Below are 24,708 nucleotides of genomic sequence, written 5' to 3'. Positions count from 1 at the left end.
AATGGATGAAGATCAGCCGTCTGAAACTGAACTCAGACAAGACGGAAGTCCTCATCCTTGGACCATCTCCCTCTGCCTGGGATGACTCCTGGTGGCCCCTTGCCCTGAGCACCGCCCCCAAGCCAACAGACCACGCACGCAACCTGGGCTTCATCCTGGACTTCTGCCCCATCTCGCTCCTTCCCTTTCCAGCCGAAGTCATCGAGAAGACCTTCAACAGACAACTCTCTGCCTTCCTCGAGACCAACGGATCCCTCGACCCCTCACAGTCCGGTTTCCGAGCAAACCACAGCACCGAGACCGCCCTCATCGCAGCCACCGACGACATCAGGTCCCTGCTCGACAACGGGGAAACTGCTGCCCTCATCCTCCTATACCTCTCGGCAGCCTTTGACACCGTATGCCACCGCACCCTGATACAGCGCCTCAGCAACACCGGAATCCAAGGAGCGGCCCTGGAGTGGATCATCTTGTTCCTCACCGGAAGAACCCAAAGAGTCCGCCTCCCCCGTTCCGATCCGCGGCCACCGAAGTCATCTGCGGCGTTCCGCAAGGATCCTCACTCAGCCCCACCCTCTTCAACGTCTACATGAGCCCTCTCGCAGCCATCGCGCGCCAACACAACCTCAACATCATCTCCTACGCCGACGACACCCAGCTGATCCTCTCCCTCACCAACGACCCCGCCACGGCCAGAGCCAACCTCCAGGAAGGAATGAAAGACGTCGCAGAATGGATGAAGATCACCTCTCTGAAACTGAACTCAGACAAGACGGAAGTCCTCATCCTCAGACCATCTCCCTCTGCCTGGGACGACTCCTGGTGGCCCCTTGCCCTGGGCACCGCCCCCAAGCCAACGGACCACGCACGCAACCTGGGCTTCATCCTGGACTCCTCCCTCACGATGACCAAGCAAGTCAACGCCGTCTCGTCATCCTGCTTCAACACCCTACGCATGCTCCGAAAGATCTTCCGATGGATCCCCACCGAAACCAGGAAGATGGTCACCCAGGCCCTCGTCACCAGCCGTCTGGACTTCGGGAACACCCTCTACGCTGGAAGCACAGACAAACTCCAGAAAAGACTCCAGCGCATTCAGAACGCCTCAGCACGACTCATCCTGGACTTCCCTCGCCACAACCACATCTCCGCCCACCTGAAAGACCTGCACTGGCTCCCCGTTAACAAGAGGATCACGTTCAGACTCCTCACCCACGCACACAAGGCTCTCCACGACACGGGCCTGACGTACCTCAACAGCCGCCTCACATTCTACACACCCACCCGCCAGCTCCGATCCGCCAGCCTCGCCCTCGCCTCCGTCCCACGAATTTGCAAATCCACCGTCAGAGGAAGATCCTTCTCCTACCTGGGAGCCAAGACATGGAACTCCCTCCCCACTCACCTACGGCTGACCCTGGACCATCTCTCCTTCAGGAAACAACTCAAGACCTGGCTGTTCGAGCAGTAGCGACCCCCCCCCCTCAGCACCTCGAGACCCTTACGGGTGAGCAGCGCGCTATACAAATTTTGCTGATTGATTGATTGATTGATTGATAACATGCCCAGATGGCATTGCACTATACACCATGTAACGCGGCCGGACCCTCAGATGTTGTAGACGAAACACTGTGTACAAACCTGCTCGATGTGTTAATTCCTTATGTCACCAGTGAAACACCCATTTACGCAGCCGGCCCTGCATAGGGTTGTAGGCTTAACGCTGTGTATCAAGTGGACACGTGTTATGTGTTTACGCCTGAAAAATAAAACAGATCTGAAACAAAAAAATCGTACGAACTACCAAAACGTAATTACTTACCTGTCTTAGGTAGTGGTGCCAGTGCTGAACTTAGGAGTCGAGTACTGGATTACAAAAGTAACGAGAACCTAATTTACCTGTGACTTGAATTTCCTCCCATAGGATAACATTGCTTGGTTTTCACTGAAAAGTTTCTACGTGTCAACTTTAAAAATACGTTTATATTCTTTAAAAATCACTACTGTAACCAAAACGCTTTTACTTAACTGTTTACAGTACATGTCCCGAGATTGAATCTAGGATCCAGTCCTGTGGTTAGAAAAGTAATCCAGAAAGTAATCAACTGCATTTATCTAACAAAACCCCCTGAGCTCAATGTTAAATTGTGTTTGAAATTGTGTTGCCTATTGCAACCACTGTAGCTAATGTGTTTACAAAGTCTATTGCCTTTTTGAAAAGTAATTACCTAAAGTCACTCATATTGAGAAAAGTATATTTTGATATCTGTTGGTTCTAAAATAAAACAACGATATCTTTTGGCCTAGAGTTCAGTTCTTGAGTGTGTGAGATCATTTGCTGACTGAGTGTGTACAACAAATGCTTTACACTGTCCTCTGATACTGCCTTACTGCTCAACCAAGCTACCAATTTAGAGAGTTAGGTTATATCTAACTTTAGCCTCTGCCAAACCTATGGGGACTGGGGACTCTATACACCCTGTGCCTTACTTTGGTCCAGTATATATAGAGCCACTTTCCTACACCAGGTGAAAAGTGTCCGGATGGGTCCAAGGGATCTGAAGAACCTGAAAGCAGATGGGACAGAGTCTGGGTCACTAGCCAGTGACCAGGAAGGCAACAAGTAGATGCCAGCCGATGTCGGGAGATTTCAGGTGATGTAGGTGAAGCTTGACTCTTCAGCCACGAGATCCAGGAGGCGTCGACGACAACCAGGAGCTGGATTCGAGCTGTCCCACATCAGATGTCGAGTGCTGGAGCGTCGGTGTCCTGATTGGACCAAACAAGCCTTGGCAACAGAAACCCATGCAAGATGCAAAGATTGACTTTGGTGCAGACCAGCAAGGTCTGAGGGACTCAGCCTTTGGAGGGGAGTCAGGGCACGTCTAGAGCAACCAGGAAAGCCCAAGAAACAAAGTAGTTTCCTTCGTGTGGACCCACCAGTTGACAGACCCGGAATCGCAAAGGTGCCTCGAGCAGGAATGCAGGAAGCGGGCCCACGGCACACTCGCGGAGTGTAGGCCCTCAAGCTTCGGTGCAAGAGGTGCTCAGGGCTTGGACTTCTTGGAATTCTTCAGTCTTCTAGTCGAAATTGAATGTCGAAGGTCCAAGATATATGTTGCAGAGCTTCATCCAGGGTAATCTAAAGTCCTAGTGACTGGGTTCCTATACTTATACTAAGTTTAGGGTTTGGACTAACTCCATGGTCCCACTTATGGGAGAACCTGGGGAAGGGGTGGTTACACCCCTTCCCCTTTGTCCAGTTTCGCACCAGAGCTGGAGCTGAGTGCCCCAGCAACCGGTTTGAAATGGGGTATGCACATGGACACCTTGTGTGCCCCAGGCAGTGTCTGAAAAGTATTCTCTGAATGCACCCACCCTGCCCCAATACACTAAAGCCTGTCTGAGGAGGTGCTGGCACCTACCTGGACAGGAAACCTATTGTCCTAGCCTCCCCTTCTGGAGTTTCGTCCAGCAGCAGGAGGTCAGACTCGTGTCTGTGGTAGCAGCATCCATTTTGTGAGGCTGGGGTTCTGTTTAACTTTTACCGGTTGGACCAGTGTGTAAATGTCTTCTCCCTCTAGAAGGGTGGAATGCTACCCCCGCCGCCAGAATTGGCGGGGGGGGGTTTGAGTTTTCCAAAGTGTTTGACACCAAACACGACATGTTTTCATGCAGCCATTCCAAAGTTAGCATTTACCGCGAGGTTATAATGCGCTTAAGTGTATATGGTATGGCTGTATCACAGAACTGCCATAAGGAAGGATTTCTGAAAGCTGCAGAGGGGCTCAGCTCATGCTTGGGCACCCGCTCACACTAAACCAAGCACGCTGCCTTCAGGATTGTCAAGGCCTGCCATAGGAGTGACTTATAGGTTTATATGTGTCTGTATATATAGGTAGATATAGGTATACTATATCTAAGTAAGGCGCACAAGTACCACCGTACCCAGGCTGCAGTAGCAGACCTGTGGTGCCATTTTGAAAGGCTTCCCAGGGGTGGCATAATATGTGCTTCAGCCCCTGGTAGGCCCCTGGGGTCCCTATGCCCTTGGTACCTAAGGTACCATATACTAGGGACTCACAAGGGTACTCCAGTTACCAATCTGGGATGTACCTAACATACAAGCAATCAATTTAGAGAGAAAACAGCTAGGCTGGGGTCCTGGTTAGCAGGGACCCAGCCAGATTAAAGTCAATAAACCAGTGAAACACAGCAAAAAGTGGGGGTAACCATAGGTAGCAGATCCTACTCTCCTACACAACCCCCGCCCAAACGCAGGGACATTAAACTAACCTTGACCAGTTGAGTCTTCATGTTCTAAGTGGAAATATCTGGAGAGTCCATCTGCATTGTCATGGTTACTCCCAGGTCTATGTTCCACTGTATAGTCCATCCCGTGTAGAGAAAGGGCCGCCTCAAAAGTTTGGGGTTTTCACCCTTCATCAGTTTTAGCCATAAGAGGGGCTTATGGTCTGTCTGAACTGTGAAGTGGGTGCCAAACAAGTATGGCCTCAGCTTCTTCAGAGCCCAAACCACAGCCAAGGCCTCCCTCAATAGCTGACCAACGTTTATCTCTAGGGGTCAGCTTTCTGCTAATAAGGGCTGGTCCTGACCTTCATCAATCAATTGTGACAGCACAGCCCCTACCCCCAACTCAGATGCATCTGTTTGGACAATGAATTCTTTGGAGTAGTTAGGACTTTGCAGAATTGGTGCAGTGCACATGGCCTGCTTCAGGTCATCAAATGCCATAGGCATTCTTTTATAAGTTAAGTCATTCAGGGGTGTCACAATGGATCCATACCCCTTGACAAATCTTCTATAGTACCCCGTCAGGCCCAAGAAAGCTCAGACCTGAGTCTGGGTAGTGGGAGCAACCCAGTCCATTATGGTCTGAATTTTGCTCTGCAATGGTTGAACCTGGCCTCCACCTACAAGGTAGCTCAGGTACACAACCTGACTCTGCCCTATCTGGCACTTAGTAGCCTTGATAGTTAGGCCTGCCTTTTGCAGGGCCTCCAAAATATTTCTTAGGTGGACCAGCTGATCCTCCCAGATGGAGATAAAGACAGCAATATCATCTAGATATGCTGCATTAACTCTGCCACGAAGAAAGTGGCAACAAGAAGCAGGACCTCTGACCTGCTGGTCAAAGACCCAGCTCTTCTGCTGACTGAGCCTCCGCTGCTGCTGCTCCTTCCACCTCTGCACCAGGTAGGGATTTGAGTCTGCTGTCTTTTCGTCCCTGTGTCGTTGTGGTATTTTATTTTGCCTTAATTCTTTTTTGGCTTAATTCTCTTGCCTTAACCCTTTTTAGCTTATTTGGCCGACCGCTGATGTGCCGAAGGCGCGCCAAAGGCAAGCCTGTCTGCACCCGTCTGCAACTCGACCGTGACCAGCACTGGGGGCCCTGGTTCTCAGGCGCGGCGACCCGTCGCTACGTCTCAACTGCCCTCCAAGCACTCAACCCCGGAGGAACAACAACTGCCACCTGTCAATCCCGAGCATCCCCCATGGCCAGTTTTCCTGCCGTCACTGCCACGGAACCTTTACTATTCTCCTCACCATCACAGCTGCCGCCCCCCACCGGATACCAACACCACGGCAGCCGTGAAGTGCACCCTCCTCAACGTACGCTCCCTGAACAGACATGCCATGGAGATCTGGGACCTCCTCGACACCCTCTCACCAGACGTCACCTGCTTCACAGAAACCTGGACAAACGCCTTCACCGCCCCTGACATCGCCACCGCAATCCCTGATGGAAACACGATCCAGAGGAAGGACCACCCCCATTGCCTAGGAGGAGGACTTGTGATCGTACACAAGAGCTCCCTCCAACTCTCCACTTCCAGCATGAGCGACCCCCTCTCCAACACCGAACACCTTCACTTCCAGATCCAGACCACCCCCGAAACAGGCCCTGCGGCACCCTCACCTACATACCCCCCCGGGCCTTGCACGTCTTTCACCACTACCATTGTGGACGTCATCGCACCCCATGCCATGTCTTCCACAGACTACACACTCATTGGAGACCTGACGTTCTCCTTTGACAACTGGAGTGACCCCGACTCCACCACCCTCCTAGACAACCTTGCTAACCACGGACTAAAGCAGCTCGTCACCAACCCCACACACAAGGCAGGACACACCCTCGACCCCATTTTCGCAGCAGATAACAACATCCAGTTCAGCATCACATCGCAGCCCCTCTAGACAGACCACAACTGCGTACACTGCTTTGTCAACACCACCACTGCTCACAAAATCAAGCCATGCCCACCACAAAGGAATTACAGCAAGGTGACAGAGCACCTCAACTCCACCCTCATCCACGACCGCCCCTCCGCCATGACCAATGCCAACCCTGCAGCCAAGGAACTACGCCACTGATTCACGAGCTGCACAGACAAGCTTGCACCCCTCCACAACCCCGACAGACAGCGTCCCCTGAAGGCCACCTGGTTCACCACCGACCTCCAAGAAGCCAGACGATCCTGCAGACGCCTTGAAAAATGATGGAGCGATAGAAAAACCACCAAAGACCAGCCCGCCTACAAGAACACTATATCGGAATACCACCAACTCATAATATCCACCAAGAGGACCTTCATCGGGAACAAAATCCTCACCAACTCCAGCAACTGTATAGAACTTTTCAACATCATACAGCAATTCACCAAACCCCCAGCAAAGCCATGGATGTCACACCCTCCCAGGACCTCTGCAGCAATCTCGGCTCCTACTTCCACCTGAAAATCAAGAACCTCTACGATAACTTCAGCGAACAGGTTCCAGAAACCACCATGCCCTCCAGCAATGACAGCTAGCCCACCATCACCGCCTGGGCCCCGGTCACCACAGAAGATACTACCACAACCATGAAGAGCACACACTCAGGAGCCCCCGCGGACCCCTGCCCGCTTCACATCTTCCACAGAGCCGCTGCCGCCATAGCACCCGAGCTACACTGCACCATCAACCAGACCTTCGAATCCAGTTTTTTCCCTGATGACTGGTAACAGGCAGAGGTCAAGCCCTCCTCAAGAAACCTTCTGCTGACCCCACCGACCTGAAGAACTACTGTCCCATCTCTCTCCTTCAGTTCTCAGCCAAGGTCACCAAGAAAATCGTCAACGCCCAGCTGACCCCTTCATCGAAGAGAACACCCTCCTCGACTTCTTCAAGTCCGGATTCCGCAGCAACCACTGCGCCAACACCACCCTCCTTGCCACCACCGACGACATCTACATGTCCCTCGACCAGGGCCACACTGCGGCCCTCATACCTTTAGACCTCTATGCAGCCTTCAACACAGTCTCCCATCGTACTCTCGCAGCCAGAGTCCATTACGCCTGCATACGGGGAACCACCCTCAACTGGATTTGCTTCTTTCTCGCCGGAAATCAACTGCGGGGTACCCCAAGGATTATCGCTCAGCCCCACACTCTTCAACATCTACATGGACACCCTCGCCGCCATCATCACACAGCATGGACTCAGCATAGTATCCTATGCCGATGACACTCAGCTCATCCTCTCCCTCACGAAGAACCCCAAAGAAACCAGACTCTGCTTCCAGGAAGGAATGAAAGACGTTGCAGCCTGTATGAGCAGCAGTTGTCTAAAGCTCAACCGGGAGAAGACTGAGGTCCTCCTCCTTGGACCCTCTACCACTGCTTGGGACAACACCTGGTGGCCCCTCACCCTCGGAAACCCACCCACCCCTACTGATCAAGTCCAGAAACCTATGCACCATACTCGACTCCTCCCTCACCATGACTTGCCAGATCAATGCCGTTGCCTCTACCTGCTTCAACTCCCTCCTCATCCTCCACAAGACCTTCAAGTGGATCCCACCTGAAGCCGGAAAGACCATCACCCAAGCATTCATAACCAGCAGACTCGACTATGGAAACGCCGTCTACGCTGGAATCAACAAATACCTGCTACACAAACTCCGGACAATCCAGAACAGCTTGGCCAGACTCGTCCTCCGTACTCCACAACATGAGCACATGACCCCAACACCTGCGAGACCTCCACTGGCTCCCTGTGGAGAAGAGAGTAACCTACAAGCTACTCACCCACTCCTACAAATTACTCCACAAACTCCGACCCAAATACCTCAACGAAAGAGTCTTTTTCCATGTACCCAAAAGAAACCTCTGCTCAGCCGACCTCGCCCTAGCAGAAACGCCACACATCCACAGAACCAGAGCAGGTGAAAGAGATTTCTCCTACATCGCTGCCAAGGCCTGCAACAAGCTTCCAGTTAACATCAGGCACTCCCGTTCTCTGCACACCTTCAGGAATAGCCTCAAGACCTGGCTTTTCGGATAACCAGACCCTCTCCGGTTAGTAGCGCACTTTAAAATTATCGATTGATTGATTGAAGAAGAAAACTGATAGTAAATCTGTTCCGCTTAATTGGTTTCAAATACTGTATTTTAAAATATCTTATGGGGTTAAGGCACCTACTGTAGATAACTATGTGTTCCCAATAAATCTGAGTGAATAATAATTGTAAGATAACTCTGGAGGTTAATGCACTTGCTGGAAAGATCTGTGTTTTGTCTTGCCTAAGCTTTGACTCAAAGTAGCACAGAGGGTTAATGTGTCTCCTGCAAAACACATCATGTAACATGCAAATGACAGATTTTATTTTATGTAGAGAGGCAAGTGGGTTACTGCTTTGAACACAGAGATCCTTATGTCACTTGCAGATGCATTGTAATCCTTCTAATATAGCACAGTGATCTACGAAAGATATGTGACTTCTGCACATTGTAACCCCCCCACAATGTCTCAAATGGGTGTCAATTATAGGTCAGTTACATATAGCACAATTAATTGCTGAGAATTGAATCATAAAAGGGGAGAAAACCAAAGAGACAAATGTCTTTTGTAATATAATTAGTAATTTTAGTGAATATACATATTTGAAATATTAAGCTTCATATGATCAAACATATGGAAGGGTCGCACTGCATTACATTTGATGATATGTAACCCGTGGGATACTGTGCCCAAGTGCTCGTGAAGGATTGTGACGGTGCAAGTGACATGTGAGGAAGTATGTACAGCGATAGGGAAGGAGGGGAAAAAACCTTTCAGACCACCTGGTTCATGCCATTACATGGCCAAAAACGAACACCAGAGACGAGTCTGTAGGAGGCCCGTGGGGCCTGTCGTCTCTACTAGGACACTACAAATGTCAAAGATGTACACTCAACACAAAATACTTTGAGTACAACGGACAGAAACACCAACTAAGATCTCTCACCAACTGCAGATCCCAAAATGTAATATACATAATATGCTCTGACGGAGAAAACCGACCTGGGTGCTGCCGGTTTGCCGAAAACGCCAACTTCTCTCCCATACAGCCTCCCCTTATCCCTGGAGGGATCCGCCGTCTTGCCGCTTGACAACAACTTGCAGCACCCGCTTCGCGGGTGCCGCTGCGCGGCGAGAGGCGAGGGGTAGAGGCTGCTGGTGCGACTGCTGGTATCAGGAAGGAGGAGGGAGCAACGCGAGTCTGCCGAGAGCGTGCCAGCAGGGACTCACAAGACCAGGAGTCCCTGCGCTGCACAGGTGTGCTCGGCCGCGCCCCCAGCAAGACACGCCCCCCTGACTGTCCAGGTCTCAAAAGCGGGAGCCTCCTCATTTCTAGCGGGACCCCTCTGACGGAGAAAACCGACCTGGGTGCTGCCGGTTTGCCGAAAACGCTAACTTCTCTCCCATACAGCCTCCCCTTATCCCTGGAGGGATCCGCCGTCTTGCCGCTTGACAACAACTTGCAGCACCCGCTTCGCGGGTGCCGCTGCGCGGCGAGAGGCGAGGGGTAGAGGCTGCTGGTGCGACTGCTGGTATCAGGAAGGAGGAGGGAGCACCGCGAGTCTGCCGAGAGCGCGCCAGCAGGGACTCACAAGACCAGGAGTCCCTGCGCTGCACAGGTGTGCTCGGCCGCGCCCCCAGCAAGACACGCCCCCCTGACTGTCCTGGTCTCAAAAGCGGGAGCCTCCTCATTTCCAGCGGGACCCCTCTGACGGAGAAAACCGACCTGGGTGCTGCCGGTTTGCCGAAAACGCCAACTTCTCTCCCATACAGCCTTCCCTTATCCCTGGAGGGATCCGCCGTCTTGCCGCTTGACAACAACTTGCAGCACCCGCTTCGCGGGTGCCGCTGCGCGGCGAGAGGCGAGGGGTAGAGGCTGCTGGTGCGACTGCTGGTATCAGGAAGGAGGAGGGAGCCCCGCGAGTCTGCCGAGAGCGCGCCAGCAGTGTCTCACAAGACCAGGAGTCCCTGCGCTGCACAGGTGTGCTCGGCCGCGCCCCCAGCAAGACACGCCCCCCTGACTGCAACGCTCCCTATTTTAATCATCGGACTGCCGCACAGCAGGACGCGAGCGGGACGCCGAGCGAAGCCCGAGCGAAGCCCGAGCGAAGCCCGAGCAAAGGGCGGGCAGTCTGTGGCAGTCAGGGGCTGACAGAGGCTGGGCTGGGCCACCCCATTTTCATCCACCGACTTTTGCCCATCAGCTTGGTTTCTCCTTACGGGTACAGCGGCCCACATGTCTACCCGTTCTGGTAAAGCACTGAGGGGTGGGAGCGAAAGTGCTACGGGGAGCACAATGATAGGCACAATGGACAAATTCATCACAAGGGTAGCAGCGGTCATCGAAAAAGAGATTGTGATGACGGAACGTCGCCTCTCACAAGATTCTTTCCCTTCCAAACGCTCCTCTTTAAGAGCTGTTGCACATGCCCTGTCTCCAATCTCCACTTACCCTGTCTCCCCTTTGACCGGGAACTTGTCCGTACAGCCTCGGATTGCAGCCATAGGGGGAAGTATCGATAAGCTGGAAAGCTTAATAACAAATCCCTTGCCCCCCAGCCCTAGCTTAGTGGCTGCTGATCCCCGTCCTGTCACACTCATAATTACATCCCCCGGCCTAAATTCCCAACCATCCTCTCAGGTTCCTTTACCAGCTCATAACCCGCCGTCCTTGGCGCGAGCTTGTTTGGTTCGCAAGAAGAGAAAAAGGGTTATCAGCACACGGAAGGGGAGTTACTCCTCGCTCCACAAGCGACCAAGGAAATATGTCCCCAGAGGTTCTACTTATTTGGATGGTGGAGGGCTAAAACCATCTGTGGGTACTGTTCCTATAGTACCAGCGGCAGATACTCCTTCGTCAGATTATTCAGTCCCGGTATTACCCACATTGCCATACGAGGGGCCCTCCCCTGAGCTCATTGAGAAATTGGTCAAGTCCTTGCTGGTACCGCTTATTGACCAAGTCAAGAGTCTGGGGGACAGGCTAGATAGATTTGAACAGACCACCCGGGACAATTTCTTCTCCCTGAAAACCCTCATTAAATTACAGTCTAAGCTCAGGGAGGACACTGCGGATGGTAATGATGGGAAAGGGGATTCAGGGGGTCAATTACAGGGAATCTCACCATCTACGTCCGCCCCTGCACAAGCCACAGGGAAGGCTTTGACATCTGCTCCTCCTGCTTGTGCAAAGTCGACACCAACTACTCATGTTGTCCAGATCCATGCCAGTACTCCCCCAGTAGTGAGGACTGTAAAGCCTAAACCTGACCAAAAGAAGCTGCAAGAGGGAGTGGCTGGCTCTAAGCCTAAACTACCAGCCGTTCTACCCACTGAAGTCAGGAGAGTAAATACGCCCCAAAGAGCAAAACCAACTACTTGCCAACCTAAAATCCCTAGCCCGGTGGTTACACCACAAAAGGTGGCACGAAAGTGTCCCCCAGTTAATCTCCCCCCTGAGTGCCATCCGTATGTTGTTGTCCTTATCAAGGTTCACGCATTGAGGGACGACCAGCAGGAAATCCATCAGGCACTGAAGAATAAAGTCATCCACTGGTTGAAAGCCAACAGACCCCTTCCCTTGGGAGTGGATGGCTTGATTCTTGGCGTGCGCAGGGTGGGATGGATTGGTCAGGGGAAAAAACTGGTCGAGGGGGATTGTGTGGTGGTTAATTTCCAAGACGTGAGAGCTGCCCACACAATATGTAGCTTAGGGCAGGCCACGGCGGGTCCTGGTGTTGAAGCAGTTGATTTAACATACTTCTACCCGCGGCCGGCCATGAACTGCTCAGGCCAACCCCCCGTGTATACCCTCCAAAACAGTACCTGTGGCCAATGGCATCGAGCCACAACTGTAGCCCAGCCATATACAGCCCGGCCATTGTCGAGCTGGGGTCTCAGGGGGTACTGACTCCCTGACTCCTCTTATGAGGCCAGGGTGGTCCGATCATCTGATGTCCAGTCCTCTCCATCCGCAGAATGTGATGACCCCCCCGACTATCCCAGGGGAGCAGGTCGTCCCAGTAGATACAGGGGAACATCGGGTGGCGAGGGACCAAATTGAGCATGCCATTGTCTGTTCTCCCTCGGGAGACACAGACTCGGATGGCCCTGTCGAGCCCTGTAGCATTACGGCTGTGGCGGACCCACCTGTTAGGGTTCTCAGCTGGAATGTGGCTGGTCTGGACAGGAAACTGGCCCTGCCCGACTGGAACGCACTTGTGGAGGAGTACTCCATATGTCTGTTCCAGGAAACCTGGAGTAGGGAGCCCCTACACAAGGTAGGATATTCTTCCCATCATATACCTGCTGTACACTCAGTGACTGGTAGGGGTCGTCCCTCGGGTGGCCTCCTCGTTTGGGTAGCTTCCTCGCTTAACTGTAGGGTGGAGGAGCACGACACAAAATGTCCGGATCTCCTTAACATCATTCTAAAATCCCCCAAGGGTCGTGTTATTTTAAACATCTATAACATCTATGCACGAGGCACCAAGGGGGGTAGAGAATCCCCCACTATAGCCCGCCTTGAGGGCCTGCTTCGATCCTCTCCCCACAAGTCCTGTACCCTGGTAGCGGGCGACCTCAATTGCACGTTCGAACCTCTTGGCTCAGATGTCACCCAAGATCAAGAGGATGTTGATTACAGGAGGGGGATACCGGCTCTAGAGCTTAGCCCCATTAAAAGATGGACGGAAGTGGTGCTCCAGGTAAATTCCCTATCAATGGAGTTTGATCTGAGGGCCCTCAATGGTAGGACTAGTTCAGACAAAAAGGGAGCACATACATACAATAGGCCCAGCCATACGTCAAGAATTGACTACATTCTGCTTGAGGTCCACCTATGGAGTTCGGTCATAGATATGGAGATTATACCCTCCGTCGAGAGCGACCACAACCTGCTCTCGCTTGCCTTGACTCCCTGGTGGTTAGAAGGTATTGGGAGCAGAACCCCGTGCGCCACCGTCCCGGACCTGTCATCTGTCTCTAACTGTGGAAGACGGCTAAAGTGGGCCAAGCTGTCGCTCTCAGTCGAGAAAATATCCTCCATAACGCAGCTCCTAGCCGCAGCCCTAGATAATTTTGACTCTCTTGAGGGTGGGGTGGTGGAGGTGTCCGACAGGTTTTGTAACCTAACTCAGGCTCTAAGCAACCTTTTTATTGTCCCAGCCAGTCCCAACGGGAAGAAACTACGTCCCCGGGCCAGACAGGGCTGGTTTAATCATAATTGTAGGGAAGCAAAGACATTGCTCGTCGAAGCGGTAAAATCCAAATCACAAACCAGTATCAGGGAGACCAGAAGGCTTTACTCACAGTGCTTAAAAAATGCCAAAAAGGAATGGGAGGACAGCTTTTGGCAGGACCTCTTGGCCGCTAGTCGAGGGAGAGACGCCAAAGGGTTCTGGGACCTGGTGGGTAGTAGAAATTGTCCAGATGACACTTTGAGGACCTGCTCTATCACTGCCCAGGCGTGGTTTAATCATTTTAAGGCTCTTTATTCTGCCGTAAAAGGCACACTCAATGACCCCTTTTCGCTTCCCCCCTCATCCTTGGACAGAGGCACTGACCTCTTTTCCGCACGGGAGGTTCAGAACCTGATTAAATCTCTAACACCACTAAAAGCAGCTGGTCCGGATGGGTTGCCAGGGGACCTTCTTCGAGACTATCCGGGCGAATGGGGGGTGTTGATCTCTGCCCTTCTTAATGCTATCATCGAGGGAGGTCCTGTGCCTGAGTCTTGGAAAGGAGCAGAGGTAGTCCCAATTTTTAAAAAGGGTTGTCGGGATCTACCGGGGAATTACAGGCCAATAAGCCTCATTGACTCAACCCAGAAGGTGGCGGGAAAAGCTATTCTAGGGAGGATTCTCCAGTGGGTGGATGATAACCACATATTGTCCGATATGCAAGCCGGTTTTCGCTCAGGTACAGGAACTATGGAGCAAGTCTTTAGACTCCTGTTACTTTACTGGAAGGTGGTGGGGCTGGGCAAAGGCAGTCTTTACTTGGCCTTCATAGACCTGAAGACTGCCTTTGACCTGGTTCCCAGGGAGGAACTCTGGAGGGTGTTGCATGGTCTTGGGATGCCCCCTTACATCTTAATGCTCCTCATCAAACTGCACAACGCCAACTATGCTCAGGTGCGATGGGGACTGAACGGGGAAAAGACTGATAGGATCCCGGTCGTCAGGGGCGTCCGGCAGGGCTGTGTACTAGCTCCCACCTTATTTTCCCTGTACGTGAACGGGGTGGTAGAGCACCTGCTTGGTGAACCAGCAGACTCCCCTCTTTGGGGGGCGTTAGGATTCCAACCCTGCTGTTTGCCGACGACACCCTCCTCCTTTCCAAAACCCCCCAGGGCCTCCAGAAGCTTCTGAACCGCTTCCAGGATTTTTGTGCAAAAAGAGGACTTGTCATCAATGTGGACAAAACCAAATATCTAATCATGCACCCACCCCGTAAGCTTGGCCGCCCTCCTATTCTGAACTCTATCCCTCTTGAAAGAGTGTCAGAATTTGACTATTTGGGAATTCGAATGAGCGATGCCATGTGCTGGACTCCCCATATAAACAAAATGACCATCAGCCATAAAAGGGTGGGGGGAGCATTGCTGAAGGAGTATAATAACTCATCTAAACAATGTGTAGCTCCAATAATTGATATTTACAAAGCACGAGCTGTAACCGCATCACTCTACGGGGCTGAGCTTTGGGGTCTAGGTAACATGGAGGCTTTGACCAAGGCAGAGAACAAATTTCTAAAGGACCTCTTGGCCATCCCGATGAGCACCCCGACAGTTCCGGTGCTTCTGGATACGGGTTGTAAAGCAATTAAGGACCAGGCCCGCCTACGGCCTCTTCTCCTTTGGGCCCGTCTGTGGAGGGTTCCGGAACTAAAGTCATATGCAGACGGGCTGTCAGAGGTGATGGGCTCGGACGGCTGGCACAAGATTAAATGGCTTAGGGATATTAAAAATCTCCTAGGGGACCTAGGATTGGGGTCGTGCTGGTCCACCCACTCTGCCCCACCGAAGGCGACCCTAAAAAAACTATACTGGGAATGGGTCTCTGCCAAGCTCATCAGCAACCAGCGTCACTGCAATTCCACCGCAGCATTCCTGCAAATAAAAGACGTTGTTGCCTTTGAGCCTTATCTGGACATAATCACGATATCTGTGGACCGGGCACTTTTTATTAAATTTAGACTAGGCACTTTACCTCTAGCTGATCTCCTTTCTAGATGGAATATGCCTGCACAGGCTTCACGCCACTGCGCCCTATGTACTAATAGGCCCGAAACTGTGGCCCACTTCCTTTTTGAATGTCCTGACTACGCCCGCCCAAGATCCCACTGGCTTAAACCACTTTGTAGACAATTGGGTACTCGCCAGCATCTGGTGGCTCTACGTATTTTACTAACTGATACATCCTCTCCCATCGTTTGTGCTGTATCCAAATTTTTAAAATGGGCATGGTTGATCCGTTTAAAAAGACTGTCCATATCAATTTAATTCTCCTTTTAACTAAATTATTTTTGATCTAATTGCCACTTCTTATCTGCTTTGCTTTTAAATGTACAGTCTTTTACGATGTGCTGTTTTTTATACTTTTGTAATGCTTTTATGATACTGCATATCGAAATAAAGCAATCAACCAACCAATATGCTGTCCTTGTAATCTTCTTTAGGTCGGTCAAACCGTGCAAATGGTCAAGGACAGAATCATCCAACATCGAAGCCACATAATATGTGGTGTGCTGACAACACCCCTTGTCACACACTTCCGGGAACACAACCATAATGACACAGACTTCACCTGAATGTTTATTGACCAACCCACCTTACCTACCAGGGGCGGCAACATTCAAAGTCTCCTGAACAGATGTGAATGCCGCTGGATAGCACGCTGTAATACTATTGAACATGGCCTGACCATATTGGAAGAATGGAACACTACCCTCACATGAGCCAGTCATACCCTGCCTCTGACCACACAGAACGTTCCCACCATTGTGTTCTCCCCTAATATGTGTTTATTTCTGCAGTAATGTCTTGAATGACAGACAGCTTACAATTTTAATGTAACTACCTGTATTGTCTTTCGATTGATTGTGCCCTGTAATGACTCAAATGATTGCACTCATAAACATGGTATCCAAAACGTTAATCCTTACACGTATGTATCTGCAATCTTTACGTCTCTGAGACCACTTAAGCAATATTGTCATTTCCATTTTTCTGTATATTCTATACAGTTGGTATTTATTGTGTTGCCCCAATTGATACCCACCGTTCCGCCCTGTAATGAACTTTCAACGGGCGAGTTGTTTCTCTTCTCCTTTTTTTTAACAAAAGTTTTCACAGCTTTCATTAGAAATTTATTTAATACAATTTATAATTGTCACCACTGATCACTGAATGGAAATCATCGATGCATTTGGGTGGTTCACTTGCAACTCTAATGTGAATAGCCCAGTCTTTCCTCTGTTTCTGACCTTTACCAATTCTCTGCGTGCGCTCTAGTTCTTTTCTCAGGCAGAATGCAACACGTGACCGGACTCGCACATTTAGCCGGTAGGCGTCGAGCACTCAAACAGAGCTTGACTCCTGCCCGCCCCGGGATGTGCGCCTCAAGCAGACTCTTTCTAGTAAGTGGTTCTCCCACCGCACTCAAACGAGTGCCACCCTTGTCGACCGTGACCCCCGTGGTCTGTCCTCTGCCTGATCCATTTATTGTCTGCCACTTGAGAATTCACATTAGCCCATCAACCCCCCACCTAGTGACTGCCCCTGCTCTAGTCCTATACACACATACTCTTGTTTGCCGAAACGGAGGTTCGCTTTGCCTACCATTGTTCCCATGCTCCTCCCTGAACATCTAGGTGGTTCTCGGCCACAGACACGGCGTAGTTCAGGACACGCCAGCCAATTTATGCCCTTCTTCCCACAATAACCACAATAGCAAACATGGCATAGTTCAGGACACGCCAGCCAGGGAATGCCCTTCTTCTTTCCATCAGGCCGGAGGGCTTGACCCGCTTTAACCGCCACAGCCTGCCAACTCGAGCTACATGAGACACACGTCAGTGGTCCACACTGTCTCCTAATCATCAGGCTTGTTTGCTTTCTAGGTAATCCTACCAGCAGCTTTTGGGTTTATCGCAACTGGGAGCTGTTGGACTTGGCCCTTTTGCAGGGCCATCCCTGAACTTTTTGCCATCCTCCTATATTTTTGCTGACCTGTTGTTGGCTGTTTTATGACTCTGGGCACTTTACCACTGCTGATCAGTGATAAAGTGCATATGGTCTCCACATTGTAAATTGAAATATGGATTAGTGATTCCATGATTGGCTGATTTGGTTTACTAGTCAGAACCTAGTACACTGCACTGAGTTTGCCCAGGGCTTGTAAACCAAATGCTGCTGGTGGGCTTGCAGCACTGGTTGTGCCACCCACAGAAGCCGCCTGTAAAAGTGTGTCTCAGGTCTGCCATTGTAGAGCCTGTATGCAGTCTGGTACTGCCATGTTGACTGGGCAAGTGCACCCACTTGCCAGTCCCTAAACCTTCCCTTTTCTTCATGTCAGACATCCCTATGGTAGGCCCAAGGGCAGGGTGCATTGTAAGTATAAGGTAGGACAAGCCCTGATGTGTGTGGCCTCTCCTAATAGTTAATTACAGCCATTTTCGTTTTTCACTATTGCAAGGCTACCTATTCCCCGTAGGCCAGAATGGGCAGTTTGATTATTACATCTTAGAATCCTACCTGACTCAGGGAACTACGTAGAAATTCGAGATTAGTATGCCTGAACTCAGAATGATAAAATACGTCTTTTAGTGAAATTGGTTTTAACATTCTGTGTTTGATAATACCACTTTTAGAAAGTATATATTTTCTTGTCTAACCATCCAAGCCTGTCTCTGCTAGGTTGTGCATTCCTTGTCTGGAGTTTGAGTGCCAGGGGCTGGGGGATTCCAGGAGACAGGGGGAGTCAGTCCAGTGCTGAATAGAAAGATCTGCATCTAGATGGGAGGGAGGAGTTGCACCTGGGACCTGATTAGGGTTGTGCCTTCCCTCCACAATGCTGGCTCCACCTCCTGTGGTGCAATTAATGTCTCTGCCCTGCACTGTGAAAGGAAAGAAGGAGTCATGTAAACAGAGTGCTCCAGGACTGACCAGAACTGGTTTGGACTAGGCAAATGCCTCACTGCCTTCAGAGAAGAAAGAGAAACTGTGTATAAAAGAGGGGACCCAGACCCCAGAACTTTAGATCACTTTGGACAACAAGAAGAAACCTTTGCTGAGGAGTGGAACCAGAGAGACTGAGGAGAGACTATCCCTAAGCTGAAGTGCTGCTTGGGGGATTGGCCTGCAGTAGTTACCTGACTGCCAAAGAAAGGAGAGAGGAACTTTGTGTGTACTTTCATCAACTTGCAAGGATCTCCAAGGGCTTGAGAAAAGGGCTTACCTCCTGCTGAAGTCTCAGGGACAACAGACTTCACCCACCAGCTCCCCAAGACTTATTTGGAAGTGCCTGCAGTTGTGCTGGACTCTTTGAGGAATTGCGCATTGCAAGGAGCTGGAAGCACGACTTACGAGCAAGAAGCGTGACGCCGAACATCCGCTGCCGCTTCACAACATGAGAGCACCTCGCATCACCGGAGAAGAGGATCGACGTTGCCGCAGGTGCCGCCGCATCACCGGGAAGCGTGTCGCAGGGCCTGTCGCGGCCCCAAAGAACCGCTGAGTCATCGTAGGGTCCCCGAAGCACCTCGCATCGCCGGAGAAGAGGATCGACGTTGCAGCAGACGCCGCTGCATCACCAGTAAGCATGTCGCAGGGCCTGTCGCGGCTCGCATCGTTGTTGAAGCACCGCACATCGCCGGAGAAGAGGATCGACATCGCAGCAGACGCCGCTGCATCACCGGGAAGCGTGTCGCAGGGCCTGTCTGGGTCCGCATCGTATTGCACCAAGAAGAAGACAACATCTTTATTTCTTTGCACCAAATCTTCATCGCATCACGGCGTTGCTCGCCGCACTGCCATGGAAGCGCAGTAAGAAACCGACATATCACCTGCCCTAGCAAAGAAGAACCAACGCATCGCAGTCCCTCACGCAGCTGTAGGGAACTGTTCTTGCACGTAAGGAACAGACGTATCACCTTCCCTGCAATACTTTTGTTGTATTGCGTTACGCATTCTCAGGTACATTAACTCAAAGTGGTCCATTTTAAGATCTAAAGAGAACTAAGCTAATTCTACCATTTTAAGTACAGTATTGTGGATTTTTGTCGTTTGGGGTCTTGTGTTAAATCTATATAAAAGATACTTATGTTTAATATACAGCTTGTGTGGTGTCCATCTGTAGTGCGGTTACTGTATGTGTTCACAAATGCTTTACACACTGACTCTGCTCGTGCCAAGCTACCAAGGGGGTGAGCAGGTGTTATTTTAGGAGTGTACCCCCTTACCCTGTCTAGATGCAAGGGTCCCTATTTGCCACAGGTACCTACCTATGCCAACTAGAGACCCCCAAATCTAACAGGAGCGATAACCTGTGTCTCTTGCTGGACTTCTTGGGACCCTGAATCATGTTCCTGCTAGTAAGTCCAAGGAACTTGTTCCCTTCATTTAATTAAATCCCCCTACATAACCCTACGCACCCCCTTCGGTCTCTCGCTCATTTCCTCCTCCTCTTTCCCCCCAGACAGTACCTTCGCAGGTTCTAGCATCCTTGCCTTGGACTGTGCCCTACCTGGATCTCTGACAGTGCGCCCTCCTGCGTAAGTCATCTTCCCGCGTTGGGACTAGTGCTTTTTTCCGCACAATTCTTCTCTGTGCCTAGTTATGTGGTATTTATCTGCTGCGACCCATGTCTCCCCTGCCTTCCCTTCCCCCTTTCTCCCCCCCTTCTCATACAGCCCCCTTTTTCTCTCCCCTACTTGGGTTCATTTTTAAAGCAATTCCTTCACTGTCTCCTTCCTGTCCCTCTTCTCTTGGTCCACTATACAATGATCATGTGTATACATATATATATATATATATATATATATATATATATATATATATATATATATATATATATATATATATATGCATTTCTGTTTCTCCGCAGAGATTTTGCTCGTGCACTCCAGAATTAGTATTAACAACAGCGATCCACTCCCAATCAGTGGTTAGATTTCTTTATTTCATAACAGCTCAGCCAGCAGCAACTCTACGCGTTTCAGTCTTAACCAAGACCTTGCTCACGAGACTGACATGGAACCACAATTTTTTTAGTGCCATTTAAAAAAACATTAACAGTTTCATATGACATCACATCCTGTTAGTCCTAACTAGGCATTCTGGTACATGTAGTTTTACTACAGGGACGCATTTTTCTGTGTAACTAACAAAACACCTTAGTGAATATAATAGGTTTAACGGCAATTCACATCTTAGAATTCAATCTATTTGCGCATTTTCCCGCAGGTGGGTTACCCATTATTGAGGTTCGTTTTTCAATGATTATCATACCTCAATCATGCATATCGCCCTCTAATGGTTCCTAGCGTTACTCGCCACAATTTTCGAACTCTAACCCTCCAGTGGGTATATCACCTGACTCAATCATGTTCCAAGAGGAATTTAGTATCATACAGTGCTTCATATTACCCTCTAGTGGGTATTGATAGACATCCCCAATTGATATTCATATAGTCAAAAAGGTGTCCCCCTTCTAATTCCCAACCCTTATTGAGTGTGTCATATAGTGCCTACCCTACTACCTTATAGAGAAAAAAGTGAAACTTAAAACCTTAAGAAGTACTTTAAGAGAAGTCCAGTATCAGCCCCATTGTTTATGCAGATATCAGTTTTAAAGGTGGTAATGTAACTCCTCGTCCTGGTTCAATCCATACGGGGTTAATGTGCGAAAGTTAATGATATGTTTTGACTCTTTTTGTCTCAGGATTTTTTCACGGTCCCCCCCTCTGGGGTGCATCCCAACCGACTGCACAGCATAGAATTTTAGTTCTTTCCAATTACTTACATGTTCTTTCTCCATATGTTTCGCAACCGCGTTAGCTCTATCTGTGTTGATAGTGGCTCTAACATGCTCCAAAATGCGTTTCTTCAACTCACATTTCGTGCTACCCACATATTTTAGCGAGCAGGGACATTCTATGATGTAAATCACGAATTGGCTTTTGCAGTTGATCAATTGCTGAATTTTCCACATGCGATTATTTGCCATTTGTATTTCTTTGGTGTTTTGGGCAATGGCACATACTTTGCAATTGGAACACTTATAGAAGCCTTTTGGTTTCAACCAATCATCTCGTTTCTTTGGTGGTTGAAAGTGACTGTGCACCAGTTTGTCCCTTAAGTTCATTGCTCTTCGATAGGTAATGTTTGGGTGATCCCCCACATCATAGAATGTCCCTGCTCGCTAAAATATGTGGGTAGCACGAAATGTGAGTTGAAGAAACGCATTTTGGAGCATGTTAGAGCCACTATCAACACAGATAGAGCTAACGCGGTTGCGAAACATATGGAGAAAGAACACGTAAGTAATTGGAAAGAACTAAAATTCTATGCTGTGGAGTTGGTTTGGATGCACCCCAGAGGGGGGGACCGTGAAAAAATCCTCAGACAAAAAGAGTCAAAACATATCATTAACTTTCGCACATTAACCCCGTATGGATTGAACCAGGACGAGGAGTTACATTACCACCTTTAAAACTGATATCTGCATAAACAATGGGGCTGATACTGGACTTCTCTTAAAGAACTTCTTAAGGTTTTAAGTTTCACTTTTTTCTCTATAAGGTAGTAGGGTAGGCACTATATGACACACTCAATAAGGGTTGGGAATTAGAAGGGGGACGCCTTTTTGACTATATGAATATCAATTGGGGAGGTCTATCAATACCCACTAGAGGGTAATATGAAGCACTGTATGATACTAAATTCCTCTTGGAACATGATTGAGTCAGGTGATATACCCACTGGAGGGTTAGAGTTCGAAAATTGTGGCGAGTAACGCTAGGAACCATTAGAGGGCGATATGCATGATAGAGGTATGATAATTATTGAAAAACGAACCTCAATAATGGGTAACCCACCTGCGGGAAAATGCGCAAATAGATTGAATTCTAAGATGTGAATCGCCGTTAAACCTATTATATTCACTAAGGTGTTTTGTCAGTTACACAGAAAAATGCGTCTCTGTAGTAAAACTACATGTACCAGAATGCCTAGTTAGGACTAACAGGATGTGATGTCATATGAAACTGTTAATGTTTTTTTAAATGGCACTAAAAAAATTGTGGTTCCATGTCAGTCTCGTGAGCAAGGTCTTGGTTAAGACTGAAACGCGTAGAGTTGCTGCTGGCTGAGCTGTTATGAAATAAAGAAATCTAAACACTGATTGGGAGTGGATTGCTGTTGTTAATACTAATTCTGGAGTGCACGAGCAAAATCTCTGCGGAGAAACAGAAATGCAATTTTAACGGCGGGCCCTGCCGTGGCTCGTTTGCACCGTCCTAAGAGCGCCCTATACAGCCTGAAACCGGGCCAGAGGAGAAAAGTATATATATATATATATATATATATATATATATATATATATATTCACTGAAAAAACCATAGGTTATAGACCATATATAGTTAGGAATTAGCATTTAAAAAACCTTATTTTACTCACACAAAACCATTGAAATTCCATATATAGTTAGTTGCACTAACTATATATCGCGCACCCGCAATCCACTGCTGATCATGTCACATATTACATCATTCATGACATGGTCAGTGACATCACTGATGACATCACTGATGACATCTCAAATGACATCACTGATGACATCACTGATGACATCTCAAATGACATCACTGATGACTACATCCAGTGACTGTATAATTCTGTAAAGTTAAAATATGTCTTACATATTGAAGAATGAGTGGATGTATAAGTGTCTTGATGAAGGATTTAGTAGGGGCATGGCTGACTGTATGAGTGACTGATTAAATGTGTCTCACTGAGTGCATGGGTTAGTGACTAAACTGTCTTAATTTGTGCATCATTATGTCTGTTGTTCTGTAAACTGCTGCATGTGTTGATCATTAGCTATATGATTAACTGTATGGGTTATTGATTGGTTGCCAAAGCATTTGTATGGGAGACTGAGTGTGTGTGTGGGTGGCTGGGAGGTGTATGACTCTCTGCATAGATGTGTGAGCAGTTGATTGACTAGATGTATGGGTTCAAAAGTGCATGTGGAAACAGCTGTATGGGCGGTTGACTGTGTGCATGAGTGTATTGGTGAGTGAATGGATATCTCAGTGCTACATGTCAAAGTAAGTACATATGTAAAACACAGTACATGTGAAAGTTGACATATATAAATAACTGTGCATAAGAGCCAGTGAATGTGTGAGTGGCTGTATGGATTATTGTGAACTTGTATCAGGGATTGTATAACAGAGTAAATATGTTTTAGTATATGTTTGAATAAGTAAGGTGTGTATAACTGTATAGTTGAGGAAATGGAGGTGTGATTGATTCTTTGCAAGACTGACTAAGTGTCTGAGTAACTCCATGGATGAGTGACAGTCTATGAGTGTCTGTTTACACTGAGTGTATCTAAGGTTATATTAGAGTCTGAAGAGGTTCATCGTATTATCACATGATTGATGTCATCAGTGATGTGATCAGTAATGTCAAATGAGATGTCATCAGTGATGTAATCAGTGATGTCATTTGAGATGTCATCAGTGATGTCATCAGTGATGTCATTTGAGATGTCATCAGTGATGTCATCAGTGATGTCACTGACCATGTCATGAATGATGTAATATGTGACATGATCAGCAGTGGATTGCGGGTGCGCGATATATAGTTAGTGCAACTAACTATATATGGAATTTCAATGGTTTTGTGTGAGTAAAATAAGGTTTTTTAAATGCTAATTCCTAACTATATATGGTCTATAACCTATGGTTTTTTCAGTGAATTTTCAAGGTTTTGTAAATGCTAATTCCTAACTATATATGGTCTATAACCTATGGTTTTTTCAGTGAATTTCATTGGTTTTTTAAAAGCTAATATCTATAGCTGTAAAATGTATTCTTCTTTAAATCCAAAAATATATTTTATATGTTTATTAATAATTTTTTTTAAATATTTTTTTTGTTTCGCTCCCGGTCCGCGAACCGGGAAGCTTCCCGTTAGCTCAATTCGATTCCGCGATCCGGTCCGCGAACCGGTAACAAATCAACATAGTTACGGTATCGTGTTGCCGCGTAATGCGTCTTATGACGTACTGCGTTAGCGCACCCGGAAGTGCCCCGGGGCGCGGACCGAGGCGCGAAACGCAACTCCCCGG

At 48.8% G+C, this 24,708-nt stretch overlaps 1 protein-coding gene across 2 annotated transcripts in view; it reads left to right on the top strand.

The window, feature by feature from the left end:
- Positions 1-24,708, top strand: part of LOC144828515 (lactoperoxidase-like) — a 1,612,675-nt gene that overhangs the window by 1,530,481 nt on the left and 57,486 nt on the right. Inside the window, exon 15 of one of the 2 annotated variants that reach the window (XM_078686752.1) lies at positions 16,027-16,505. The exons of the other annotated variant lie outside the window; for it this stretch is intronic. Coding sequence (XP_078542878.1) covers positions 16,027-16,139 — 113 coding nt within the window. The 3' untranslated portion in view covers positions 16,140-16,505. Of the gene's footprint in view, positions 1-16,026; positions 16,506-24,708 lie in introns of those variants that run through there. 2 annotated transcript variants of the gene reach the window in all.

The sequence above is a fragment of the Lissotriton helveticus genome, chromosome 1_1 (genome assembly GCF_964261635.1).
Source record: "Lissotriton helveticus chromosome 1_1, aLisHel1.1, whole genome shotgun sequence".
NCBI classification, from domain to species: domain Eukaryota; kingdom Metazoa; phylum Chordata; class Amphibia; order Caudata; family Salamandridae; genus Lissotriton; species Lissotriton helveticus.
The sequence above is the reverse complement of the archived record's forward strand: the minus strand, read 5'-3'. Positions and strand labels throughout refer to the sequence as shown.